The sequence below is a fragment of the Toxorhynchites rutilus genome, chromosome 1 (assembly GCF_029784135.1).
Source record: "Toxorhynchites rutilus septentrionalis strain SRP chromosome 1, ASM2978413v1, whole genome shotgun sequence".
NCBI classification, from domain to species: domain Eukaryota; kingdom Metazoa; phylum Arthropoda; class Insecta; order Diptera; family Culicidae; genus Toxorhynchites; species Toxorhynchites rutilus.
The window spans coordinates 196799916-196813669 of NC_073744.1; the positions used below are offsets into that span (position 1 = coordinate 196799916).

Here is a 13754-nt window from a genome sequence, read left to right on the forward strand (position 1 = left end):
GGAGCATGTTGTCGCTGTTGTGGTGAAGCTCTTCGTTTATCATGAAAGCGCGGATGAACGGTGTCACCAAGAGCCTGTTTGTGCACCTTAGGCCAGAAGGGAATCCATCAGGAGGAGAGTGATGCCACAAACGGTTCCCCGAGAAGACATCGCTACACACACACATACACGCGTTCTTTCCGTTTGGATGCCATGGGACTCTGGGAATTTAAAAATACATTCATGTGAAAGAGTTTATTTTAATGTTTTCTAACCATGTAACACATCGATCAAATTAATTTGATTTTGTAATTTTTCAACCAACTGTAATTAGCAGGAAAGCTTCTAAAGATTATTCTTCCCCATCAGTAGGATATTTCCGTATCAAATATTGTATGCGCACGCAATCGATTATTGCTCAGTCGCCGAAAGTTTAGAGCTCAGAGAGTTCATTCCCCTCTAGTGTGCCTTCCAAATTGCTATCGTAAACCACACCTTCTCTCGATTTAATCACATACAAAAATCATACTTAAGCGATACTCTGGTAGAGATACGCATTCATTTTTCGTGAGGACATCGACAAGACAACATCGTTGCCTAACGTGCTGGAGGGGACACATACACGCGCAGAATTCTTTCCGTTTGAATGCCATTCAGCATCGAGAAAGTTCCGGAAAGATCTATTCTGGTGGTGAGACGCATTCATTTTTCGCGAGGACACCGACAACACAACATCGTTGTCTCACGTGCTGGAGGAGGTGGACGGCGAAGGATCGACACATACACGCGCGGAATTCTTTCCGTTTGGATGCCATTCAGCATCGAGAAAGTTCCAGAAAGATCTAATCATTTCTGGAAAATAATCTGCCAGTTCCCCTTGGAATTGAAAATTACATTCAAGCGAAAGAGTTTATTTTAATGTTTTCTATCCATGAAATATCGATATAATACATTTGGTTTTATGATTTGTCAATCAAGTGCAGTTAGCAGGAAAGCTTCTGAAGATTATTCTTCAGAACAAGGTTTTTCGTATCCTATATTGGATGCATAAAACCTTGTGCCTCCAACGTAACGCTCTCGTTTTCGAAGTCCCCCAAATATTCATTTATTCATTCATTCAGATTGGATTTTGATTCAACTTCAAACAAATGATCTCTAAATCAACGATAGTCCTATGTCACCCTTGCGGTTATACCATAGATATAACCCACTTCCTGTTTTTATTTCATTTAAATAAAAAAATACATACATGACAAGTACATATATTTGTACATAAAATAATAACAGACTCCGGAAACCAACAATAATCCATAAACAATAAACAACTTCATGTTACATAAAATATGTGTATGTATACGGCAATTCCATGCCAAACCGATATAGTGGTTCTAAGATTTTCGTTAAAATTGGTAGTTTTGTTCTTTATCGCTTTTTTTATTTTCTCATTTTGGGGTGATCCGAAAAATATTTTTTTCCCCTTTTTCATAAAAATGACTTTCTAAAAAAAAGCTTTAACTTTTGAAATTCTGGACCGATTCAGATGATTGACATATCAAATTAAACCAATTGTTTTTTTTTATTTTGAAAAAATATTACGCTTGCAAAAAAACTGGATTTTGTTTTTGTAATCATTGATTGTATTTTTTTTTTGAGTTTACATGGTTTAGGGACCAAGGACGCTATATTCTTTTATATATATTTTTTTGGAAGCTTGGGTTTTTTTTACATAACGTATCCGAAATTCAGAATGGTGTTGTTTTTTTTTGAGTTACGATTTTTCAAAATTAACATGTTTTCAGTCTTCGTTCAATATTCCTATTCGACTAGACTAGACCATTGCGGCTAGGATCCAATTTTGTTGCGCAAGTGTGATATTTGTTTCAAAGAAGACTAGCCTCATCGGTTTCAATTTCATATTTCGATCATCTAAATCAGTTCAGTAGTTCAAAAGTTAGGATTTTTTGAAATGGGCACCCTTATGAAAAAATAAAAAACGGATCTAATATTTTGCGACAAGAAACAAAACTACCACTGTGAGAATTTGAGAACCACTATATCGGTTCGGCATGATATGGCCGTATGTAAAAGTTTTTTTGCCGTTATAGCGAATCATTCTAGGCCGTAAATCAAAAACGTTCCTTAATTGAAGAAGGCCGTTATAGCGAAATGCCGTATAAAGAGCGGCCGTATAGCGAGGTATGGGTGTATGAAATCATTCAAACCATTCTCTCTCCTATGGTGGAGTGTCACGATAAACATCCACAAGCATTCGATGCGTTCTAGCTGCACTTTTCCTCCAATAGAAACAGAAAATGAAAATTTCCCACTAACGGTACTTATTTGCAACAAAACTCGACATTCTCAACGCAGTAAAAATTGAACTTGTTGTGCTAAACTCAAAGACTTGTATACAATATTTGGTTGACAGATGTTGACACTTCACGATTCAGCAAAAATCAGCTGCCGACGCTAGGGTGTACGCTGGAAATCAACTACAGGTCGGACTCGATTATATATAATCGCAATTTAACTTTCAACGTTAATTTTATTTTCCAAATTCAATACATAATCGAATCACAAAAAAGCTATTTTTCTATTAATGTTTGACATTCATATATTAATGGAAAAATTGTTTTCTTTAGATTCGAATATGTATAGGATTTGAAAATAATTGTTGAAAAAAAAATGAGTGGGTTATATCTATGATATAGCCGCAAGGTTGACGTGGGACTACCTTAGCTTAGCAATCATTTGTTTGTATTGATTAAATTTTTAATTGAATGAAACAATTTCCGAATTCAATTGAATTCAATATAGTAGTAAAAAGATATAATGCCATGTAAGGTCGATTCATGCATTGTGATACACGCATACCAGGAACAATATTATTATAGAACTTAGATGAACTTCAATTCTGCCTTCGCAGGGTTTTAGATCAAGGTCTACCCTGTCAGAAAAACATCGGTTCAAAATCTTCTATCGGTAAAAATTAAAATAAATTACGATTTAAGATTTTTACCTTTTTCAGTAAAAAATGTTTATTTCTCAGGCGATCAAACATCGTTAAATTAACTCTAGAGACTCTCAACTTCAAAATTCATAAAAACTTTATAAGTAGGACTTGTAGAGGATGAGATTTCCTAGAAGTCCATCGAATACACCATTGTCCTATCTTAAACTGTATGCGGCGCTAGGGTGAAGAAAAGTTTCTATTGACGAATTTTCGGATAAATTTGGCTTTGAGAAATCATATAATGCAATATACATATAATAGGAAGTATAGTAACAACTTCAACTTTTATTTTGAAAGAATATAACAGAATAGAAAATATGTAAACATGGGTTCATTAACAAAAAAACTGCCTAAATATGGCTACTGTTATATGCCACCACAGCGCTTAGAAGTCTCTGCGAATATTTCGCGTGCATTTCTGGTACTTTATAATTCTCCCAGGTTGCAGCAAAATCACTGTGGATGGCCTCTATATACCTTCTTCATACTTAAGTTCAAATCTGACTTCCAGGCCAGAACTTCCTCATGTGTAATTGGTTTTGGATTCTCGTTTTGCTCAGATGCACTAACAATTTTTACTCGAGTTGGTTTACCGTATTGGTTAGACAGAGATACATGATCTGCCTCTGCAGATGATTTTTCCCGAATGACTTTAGCAGCAATCTGATCTTTGCAGTCTCCAGCTATGCTCTCAATATTTTGTAGCTTTGTTCTCTTTGTGCATGTATGGCGCTTTCCACGGGAAATAGCTGTAAGACAAATGGCACAAACCTTCGGAGGAATCTTTAACTTTGTACCTTGCTTTGGGCGTTTAGGGAAAATGGTCTGTCGTGCGACTTTACAAAGATTGCAATTGCCATGGTCAGATGAACTTCTGGTTTCAATTAATTGATCTTCGGAGTAATCGTGTACTGAAAAACCCACTGGAGTTTTGCTTTTCGAGCACCTATACACCATGGCATAACAGCTTGAGCAGAGCACTTTGGGGAACATCGAGACTTTATCGCAATAGGAGAAGATGAAATTTTGAATAATTATAGATTTAATCATTTTGGAAAAAGGTTTCGCGGTAGCGGCCTTCTTGAAGCACAAAAGGCAAACTTTAATTCGATTTTCTTCGTGATTTCTCATGATTTCCGAAATGTTTGGCAAACACCAACTAGGTAAACAGCAAAACTAGGAAAGAAATGGCGTGCTATAGCACAAGCTACTAGCAGATCAACACAATACAATGAGTTAATAGCATATGTGTGCGTGAGATGAAAGCAACTCAGATACACAATCATCATGTTATGCGATCCAATAGAGATTCTTATGCCTGATTTCACGAACACTTTTGTCCAGTGTGTAATACGCACATAAGAAAATTAGAATAAGAAGATCGTGTTACGTCTATCGGTCATATCACGCATACTACACAGTGAATCCGGCAATGTTACAACTACTAAAGCACGTATCCGACAATCTCACACGTGCTCATGGGAATCTCTATAGAGTGAAGCGATGTATTGCATATTATGGTGGAAGGAACTCATTTGTCATTTGATTCGGTGTATTGCTATATCATTCCAGTTGAAGCTGAGTAATTTAAAAGCCTTTTGTACACCCTACCAGAACAAGAAGCAGAAGGTTCGTTGAAAGTAGATCGGTCGAAAAATCTCCCAACCAAGATATCGAAAGATAGTTAACTAAAGTGCTTCATGTACTGTGGTATATGGTTTCTAGCATCGTATACGTTAGAGATATGACAATGGTGTATTCGAACGACTTCTAGGAAATCTCATCCTCTACAAGTCCTACTTATAAAGTTTTTATGAATTTTGAAGTTGAGAGTCACTAGAGTTAATTTAACGATGTTTGATCGCCTGAGAAACAAACATTTTTTACTGAAAAAGGTAAAAATCTTAAATCGTAATTTATTTTAATTTTTACCGATAGAAGATTTTGAACCGATGTTTTTCTGACAGGGTAGACCTTGATCTAAAACCCTGCGAAGGCAGAATTGAAGTTCATCTAAGTTTTATAATAATATTGTTCCTGGTATGCGTGTGATAGATTATGTTTTTCGTTACAAGTAAATTTAATGACAGTCATTTTACGTTTGGTATGATGCCTAAGGCAAAATATTTGAACGGAAGAATAATCAAACGTCATCTAACCAGACATCTTGGTTTGGAGTCTGTGTTAGGCAAACATATTTCAGTCGGAACAAAAATACCCCCGACTTGCATGTATTTGCAATGCCGATTTTCCCAGACACCTTAGTATTAGGTGAACACATTTCAGTCGGAACAAAAATACCCCCAACCTGCATTAATTTATAATGCCAATTTCCTCAAATACCATGGTTCAGAAGTCTGTGTTGGGGAAACACATTTCAGCCGAAACAAAAATGCCGCCGACTTACATCTATTTGCAATGCCAATTTCCCTACGCTCCATGGATTTGAAGTCTGTGTTAGGAAAACACATTTCAGTCGGAACAAAAATGCCCCCGACTTACATGTATTTGCAATGCAGATTTCCCCAATGCTGCTTGGTTTGGAAGTCTGTGTTAGGGAACACATTTCGGTGAGAACAAAAGTCCGCATACTTTCATCTATTTGCAATGCCGATTTCCCCAAGGCTGCTTGGTTTTGAAGGCTGTGCAGGGGAATCCGCAAATCGGGCCAATCAAAACGAGACAGTTAGGGCGTTTGGATAACGCTTAACATTTTACAGTTATTCAATTGTTTATCTGATGAAAAACAACATTTTATTAATTGCAATAGAAGCGTAGAAATATTCCCTATCAATTGATGCAAACATCTTTCCGGTCCAGTAAGAAATGTTCGAGTTATAAGCATTCGAAATCTTGCATTTTTTCCTGCATGTTCTGTGTTTAGGTTTTCATTTTACCCCCCCATATACTCCGGTTAGACGTAGTCCCACGTCAAAAATGGTCGACTATATATAATCGAGTCCGACCTGTATCCATTTCTTGCAGTAGAGTCCGGATAACACACATAGAACGATTGTTGAAAAAAATGCTTCATCGACAGACAAACTCAACTTGTTTTCATTGTTTGAAAATTACAAATGTAGCGCCACTTCAACCATGGCAACTTGCGATCTAAACATCGGCTTGTCAGTTGAATTCATGTTAGGTAAAGTTTCTGAGTGGCATGTCTATCAGGGAACCGTAATTTCTACACACAACAACACGAGAAACATAATCCAGCTCTGTAACCGGCGCAACCCGCCATCTGTGCCATCAGCTGCTAAAGTGGCGATGATCGCGGACGGGCAACAAATCAATTACATAATTTCATTTGATTCCAATGAAAAATAAAATGGAACCTAGCGCCAGCGAACGGTAACAACAACACGCGCATTAATCACAGCCGATCGAAGTAACCCATGCGTGGCGCAATGTAAAGTGGGAACACGCGGTGTGAAAGAATTGCCTATTAGCACATATCTTCACGTGGCCCATTGATTCGTGTGATTGATGTGTTCGGCATTCGGCCAATCGAACACATGTGCATCTTATTAATCAAAGTAGTTTGATTCTCTCTGGAAGGCACACGAAAAAAAAGTAGTCAATTAGAATGCCAATCTACAGTTAACTTCTTGAACAGCATGTTCTTTGGGGTTCTGCTGCATCCGGTGCTTTTCTCCAGTCAATGATCTCTGAGAACCATCCGAGAATCGAAGTCATCAACCTGTTACATATGTGTATGATTAAAATTTCTGATCTTTCTCTTTGCAGCCACTCACCCAATCTCTATGTTCGCGCGATAGTAAATACCGTTCCTTTCTCACGCCCCTCCAAGCGGCGGTACCCAGGATGGACAAGCTCGAGCTGGATATACGGAAGGAAATCGAGGAACTGAACACGGACGTGTCCCTTATCGATCGTCTGGATTCGAACGACCCGGCCGAGTACGAGCACCAGGTGGAACAGTCGCAGCAGCTCCGTAGCGGCGTCTTCGACAATGTCAACTCGAGTCACGCCAAAAACAGTCTGACGGATTCGCAAATTTCGATCATTTCGAAGCATGACGGCTATCCGGACTCGGGACATTTCTATTCCACTCCCCAAACCCCAAAACCGGATGGCGGCCACAACAGGGGGGATAGTAACGACAAAATTGGTGATGCGATCACCACTGCAACCGACAAAGATAGAACACAGATGTACAACACAGAACTGGCGAAGCCAGTTACCTCCAGCAGCGGCAGCGATGCTATCAGCAAGGACACCAAAGCAGATTGCGGCGTTAATTCCGCGGAAGCCCAGAAGAGTGGCAGCAACAGTAACGACACCAAAAAAGACCACAAATATGCTGCTTCCAAGCAGCAGAAAAAATCACCAGCGATAGATCAGCAGTACTCCCCGAACGGGGCCAACTCTTCGCTGGTCAGTTTCCTATTCCCGCCCGGCGCTCATCACCAACAGCGCCAGAAGAAACAGAAGCTCCCCTCGATCGTGGTGCTGGGAGTGATCCAGCTTATGTTCAGCGTCACGTTGGCTGCGCTTGGGGGACTGGTGCTGGCTCGGAACGCCTCGCTTGCGATGGCCGGAACGGGACTGTGGTGTGGGGCCATCGCCGGAATTGCCGGCTCGCTGGGCTTTATCAACCTCAAGACGGCCCGGACCGGCTTCCTGGCCATGAATCTGATCTGCGTTGCGTCCAGCACCCTCGGTTTGGCCCTCACCGGGATCGGAGCCGTGCGGGATGCCAATTTGGCTCAGCAAGACGAGGTGCATCCGCTTGGTTACACATGCGTATGTCCTTATTGACACCGATCTGTTTTTGTTTTCAGTCGTCCTGGAACGCAGTGACAGCGGGTTCGGGACTGTTGTGTGCCCTCGCGATACATTTTCTCGTCAGCGTGTTTTCGGTGTATTACTCAGCGCTGAAGCTCTGCTCGAGGTGAGTTGCAAAGTTTCACATGTGTTTATTATGACAGGTAATGATAGCTTTTGCGCCACCGAGCGCGCCTTCATTGCAATTTAGTGGTAATCCTAATCTAGTGCGCGGTATCGGGGCGGATTTTGCTGTCGTTATGCAAGTAATGTAAGTTGATGAATTGATGGCTTTTCTATCAGGGGTTTGCTGTTAGCTGTGAGCTGGCGAAACTCATTGGGCAATAGGATTGGATTGCAACTAAGTTTTAATGAGTTTTCCATAATGTAGTCTATACACGAGGGAACATAAATTTTATACGGGACAAATGGTAGAGTTTGCATTAAAATTATGAGGTTTTCCATATTGATAAATTACATTTTTTGACGTAGGATTACGTCTTTCGGGAACTTATTGGGGTACAAATTGAAAATCGAAGATCGAGCACATCGTGAAAATTGTCCAATTTCAAACGCTTTTTGCTCAGTCATTTCATGATGGATTGATGAAATTTTTGCGTCAATCGATTTCGGTACTTCATAACAATTTTTTATATTGAATAAAATAATATGTCATGAAACTAACTACCGAACAATTGAAAAATCTCAACCTAACCTAATCCTAACGGAAATACCCACTTCTGATTGGTCGAATTGACGACACATGGGGCGAGTCCCTAATAGAGACATCAAAACCATGCTGCCTGGGGGAAATCGGCATTGTAGATACATGAAAGTAGGGGGAGCTGTCGTTCCAACCGAAATGTATTCCCTAACAGAGATATCAAAACCAAGGTGCCCGGGGGAAATCGGCATTACAAATATATATGCGGTCGTGTCTTGGACACAACCCTCCTGTGACTTTTTTAGCTCTAAATTTTAGAATTTTTTTGTTTCATATTTTTCGTTTTACCTGAATTCTAGACCTAGATTGAAGATTTTTGCGGTTTCAGAAGTACAAAATCTTACGTGACTACGGGGAGGAGTGTCAAACCACCATAGAAAGGTGTAATGCCCCCTACATCCCCCATATACCAAAATTGATTCCATTTGCTTGATTAGTTCTTGAGTTATGCAAAAACTTATGCTTCATCTGTACGGTAATCCCCCCTTCCCCATTAGAGAGGGGGAGGAGGGTCTATTCACCACAGAAATGTTTCTTGCCCCCTAAAACCTTAACATGCCAAATTCGGCTCCATTTGCTTGAATAGTTTTCGTTTTATGCAGAAATTTGGGTTTCATTTGTTTGGCAGCCCCCCTTAGAGAGGGAGGAGAAGTGTCGATTCGCTATATAAACGTTTCGTGCCCCCTAAAACCTCCATGTGCCTAATTCGGTTTCATTTGCTTGATTAATTCTCGAGTAATGCAGAAATTTGTGTTTTGTATGTATGACAGCTCCCCCTAAGAGAGGGGGGAGGAGTATCTAACCACCATAGAAAGATTTATTGCACCTTAAACGTCGATATGCCTAATTTGGTTTTATTTGCTTGATTGATTCTCGAGTAATGCAGAAATTTGTGTTTCATTTGTATGACAGCCCCCCCTTAGAGAGGGGGGGGGATCTCTAACTATCATAAGAACCTTCCCCGACCCCAAAAACCCCTACATACCAATTTTCATGTCGATCGGTTCAGTAGTTCCCGAGTCCATAATAATCAGACAGACAGAAAGACAGATAGGCATCTCTCCATTTTTATATACAGGGTTTTCCAACTTTAAATTCGGAAAGTAAATTGAAATAAAACACACTTAGAATTCGAATTTCGATGAAACTTTTATTTCAAATTAAAGTTTGGTTTATGCAATTATGTGTGAAATACAACATCATTCAAATGTCCACCTAGGGCTTCCTCGTACACCTTGATCCGGAACAGGTAATTTTCGAGGACTTTTCAGCACATATGGGGCGGTATCTCGGTCATAACTTCACGAATGTTGTCTTTCAAATGTTCAAGAGTTTGCGGAGAGTTGGCATAGACACGGTCTTTCGCATAACCCCACAAGAAAAAAAGTCTAGCGGGTTCAAATCGCATGATCTGGACGGCCAATTGGCATCACCAAAACGCGTCCCTCAAATTTCGTTCGCAATATGGCCATGTTCGGTCGTGTTGTGTGGCACGTGGCGCCGTCCTACTGAAACCACATGTCATCCGTATCCATATCTTCATTTGTGGCAAAAAAAATCGGTTAACATGCGGCCATAGCGCTCACCATTCACAGTTACCTTCTCGCCGTCCTCATTTTCAAAGAAATACGGCCCGATGACTCCACCAGACCATAATGCGCACCAAACAGTGGCTTTTGGCGGATGCAATGGCCTCCCAACAATCACGTGTGGATTTTCTGAGCCCCATATACGGAAATTTTGGGTGTTCACATAGCCACCGAGCTCGAAATGTGCCTCATCGCTGAAGAAAATTTGATGCGAAAATTCAGCATTTTGCTGCTGTTGTTCGTTCACCCAATCGACGTATGCCCGACGCATTCCATGGTCACCACGCTCTAATTTTTGTACCAGTTGGACTTTATATGGATGTAGGTGCAAGTCCAAATGCAAAATTCGCCACAATGATGTGTTTGACAAGCCCAATTGCTGAGCACGCCGTGGAATCGAAACATTCGGGTCATCCTCCACACTGGCAGCAACAGCAGCAATATTTTCGGCCGAACGCACATTACGAGGATGCACAGGTTTCACAATATCCGCTACGGATCCAGTTTGTTCGAGTTTACGCACTAAATTAGCGATTGTGTGCTCTGTAGGCCGTCCATGACGACCAAAATCCGTCCGTGATGCTCGAAAAACATTTGCCGGTTTTTCATCATTTTTATAGTACAATTTAACAAAATTAACACGTTGTGCGATGCTAAAACGATCCATATTGCAAAATGGCGATCCATATTGTAATATGACGCTTTGGTTGACAGCTATGTCAAACGGTTGTCAGCGCAGGGCTGTATACTTTCGGAAGCCCGAAATGGAAAACCCTGTATATAAATGAAATTAATAAAAAATCAGAAAAAAAATCCAGGAAATCTATGAAATTAATAAAATCCAAACAGATCGTCAACTCAGAAAATCTAACCCCAAAAATTCAGACAGTTCAGGAAAAAAATAGGGAAACCCAGAAAACATGAATCCAGAAAACTCTTAAGAGAATCCAGGAAAAATAGGACACTTAAAAATTGAAAAAATCTATAAAATAAAAAAACAGGAAGTGGGTTATATCTATGGTATAACCGCAAGGGTGACGTAGGACTATCGTTGATTTAGAGATCATTTGTTTGAAGTTGAATCTAAATCCATTCTGAATGAATGAATAAATGAATATTTGGGAGACTTCGAAAACGAGAGCGTTACGTTGGAGGCACAAGGTTTTATGCATCCAATATAGGATACGAAAAACCTTGTTCTGAAGAATAATCTTCAGAAGCTTTCCTGCTAACTGTACTTGATTGACAAATCACAAACCCAAATGTATTATATGGATATTTTATGGATAGAAAATATTAAAATAAACTCTTTCAAATGAATGTAATTTTAAATTCCCAGAGGAACTGGCAGATTATTTTCAGTAACGATTAGATATTTCCACATTTTCCTCGATACTGGAAGCCCACCTGTGGTTAATGCTAATTCGATAACCATCTGTTAATAGCACTTGCTTGAAACATATTTGGTCACAGTGTTACATGAATAGAAAACATTCAAATAAACTCTTCCACATGAATGTATTTTTAAATTCCCAGAGGAACTGGCTGATTATTTCCCAGCAATGATTAGATCTTTCCGGAACTTTCTCGATGCTGAATGGCATCCAAACGGAAAGAGTTCTGCGCGTGTATGTGTCGATCCTTCGCCGTCCACCTCCTCCAGCACGTTAGGCAACGATGTTGTCTTGTCGATGTCCTCACGAAAAATGAATGTGTCTCACCACCAGAATATCGCTTAAGTATGCGTTTTGTGTGTGATTGAATCGAGAGAAGGTGTGGTTTACGATGGCAATTTGGAAGGCAAACTAGAGGGGAATGAACTCTCTGAGCTCGGAACTTTCGGCGACAGAGCAAGAATCGATTGCGGGCGCATACAATATTGGATACGGAAATATCCTACTGATGGGGAAAAAGACGGGTGAGTAATGTCGGGGACATAACCGGAGTGACGTAGGACTATGCAAAGGGGACAGCTTTTGTTAAATATATATTTTAAATATATTGTTTTATTTTCTTCACCTACGTGAATACCTACCTATCTACCTGAAAAATGGATTAGTTTACTGTTTACTCTTTATGAATATGTTAATGGTTCTGAAAAGAACCTTTGGTGTTGTGTTTTTGTTATCACTCGATATCCCCATCTTGTTCGGCTAAACCTTCCTGTTTAGCGATTTGTTGTCACTCGCCACAGCTTTCACAGTTGGAAAATTTCTTCCCATCCAGCTTGTGACATATTTTACAGTAAATTACATTCAATGGCACGTCGCATTACCACCACTCAGTGCCGGATTGGAGGTAATTTTAACCTGTAATTGAACATTTGCGATGACAGTGGTACAGTGTCGACTTTCAATGTGGGATCATAATTTGGATCTCTATGTTTACAAAATTGTCCAACTAAATAAGTCACATTACATGTCCGTCCAATTAGCTAAATGTCGAACTAATTGTAGATTACTGTACTTTCAATCTGGAAACAATTTAAGAATTGGTGGAAATTGAATAATCAGGAAAGTCCCCAACTATCAATAAGCTCAGAACAACTGCCAAATTCACATACTCATCATATCCTGGCAAACAAATTATGAAAACATCAATTTGTGTTTTATTATTATTTTGGATAATGTTTTAGAAAGCATTGAACTTTATTTCCTAAACTCTTTTTTGGAAGGTTTAATGGCCCTGAAAAGCGCCTTGTTTTATGGAATGGTTCCAATTTAGAAAACTTAGTACTCGTGGTTTTGAAAAAAACCATTTCGAACGCCCTCGATGCCGCCTTGTACTGGATTTGCCACCAAAGCAGTTTGTATAAAGAACAAACTTTTTTCTTCTGCTACCTGATGCCGTTTTGCGATTGCGTTTGCCACTCGCCATTCGCTGCAACTGCCTGTTGTCTTGATGTCCGCCGAACCGAATGTGTTATGTTCCGAATGCAGGTTTTCTTATCGTCGCGAGCAGCTTTGCCAGTCAACTCGATCACTCCGGCGGCCGAAACTATATAACGCCGGCTAGGTGGACTGGTACACAGGTACTAACGCGCTCGGCCTAGCTACCCTTGCGGGGAACTCCAGATCAACACGAGCGGGAACTCCAGATCAAGGTTCGTGCGGGATTTTGCCTTTCCCTTCACTTTTCCTCCTTTGCCATATCCAACTGCTTGTGTTGGTTTGTGGCTGCTTGTGTTGGTTTGTTGATGTGAGGTGATGCGAAACGATGTGGTGTACGGTTCGGATGAGAATGATCGTTACGGCAGCGGAGCGGGGATTTTTAAGACTGGCTGGCTCGAGAATTACGCATGTGTGAGACTGCGACCAATGTTTCCCTCATTTTTTTCTTTTTCCTTTCCAATTGTGCTTCATTCTATTTCGCTGCTGCTCTGGTTGCCCGTTTTGGTCGGTACGATTTGAGGAGCACAAAATGGACCAATCAAAAATGGGCACATAGTGCATTTTGACAATGCTTGATATTTCACAATTATTCAATTATTTATCTCAAGAAAAATGAAATGTTATTCGTTATGATAGATGCGTAGATATATTTCCTATCAATTGATGCAAAAACCTTTGCGATCTATTGAGAAATGCTCGAGTTATAAGCGTTCCAAATCTTGCATTTTTTCCTACTTGTTCAGTGCCTAGATTTCCATTTCACCCCC

At 40.1% G+C, this 13754-nt stretch overlaps 1 protein-coding gene across 8 annotated transcripts in view; it reads left to right on the forward strand.

Moving 5' to 3' along the window:
• The window catches only part of LOC129762170 (uncharacterized), a 147422-nt gene that overhangs the window by 107015 nt on the left and 26653 nt on the right, over positions 1-13754 (forward strand). For all 8 annotated transcript variants that reach the window (XM_055760181.1, XM_055760182.1, XM_055760183.1 and 5 more), the window contains 2 exons: positions 6743-7738; positions 7801-7910. In XM_055760181.1, coding sequence (XP_055616156.1) covers positions 6743-7738; positions 7801-7910 — 1106 coding nt within the window. The remainder of the gene's footprint in view (positions 1-6742; positions 7739-7800; positions 7911-13754) is intronic.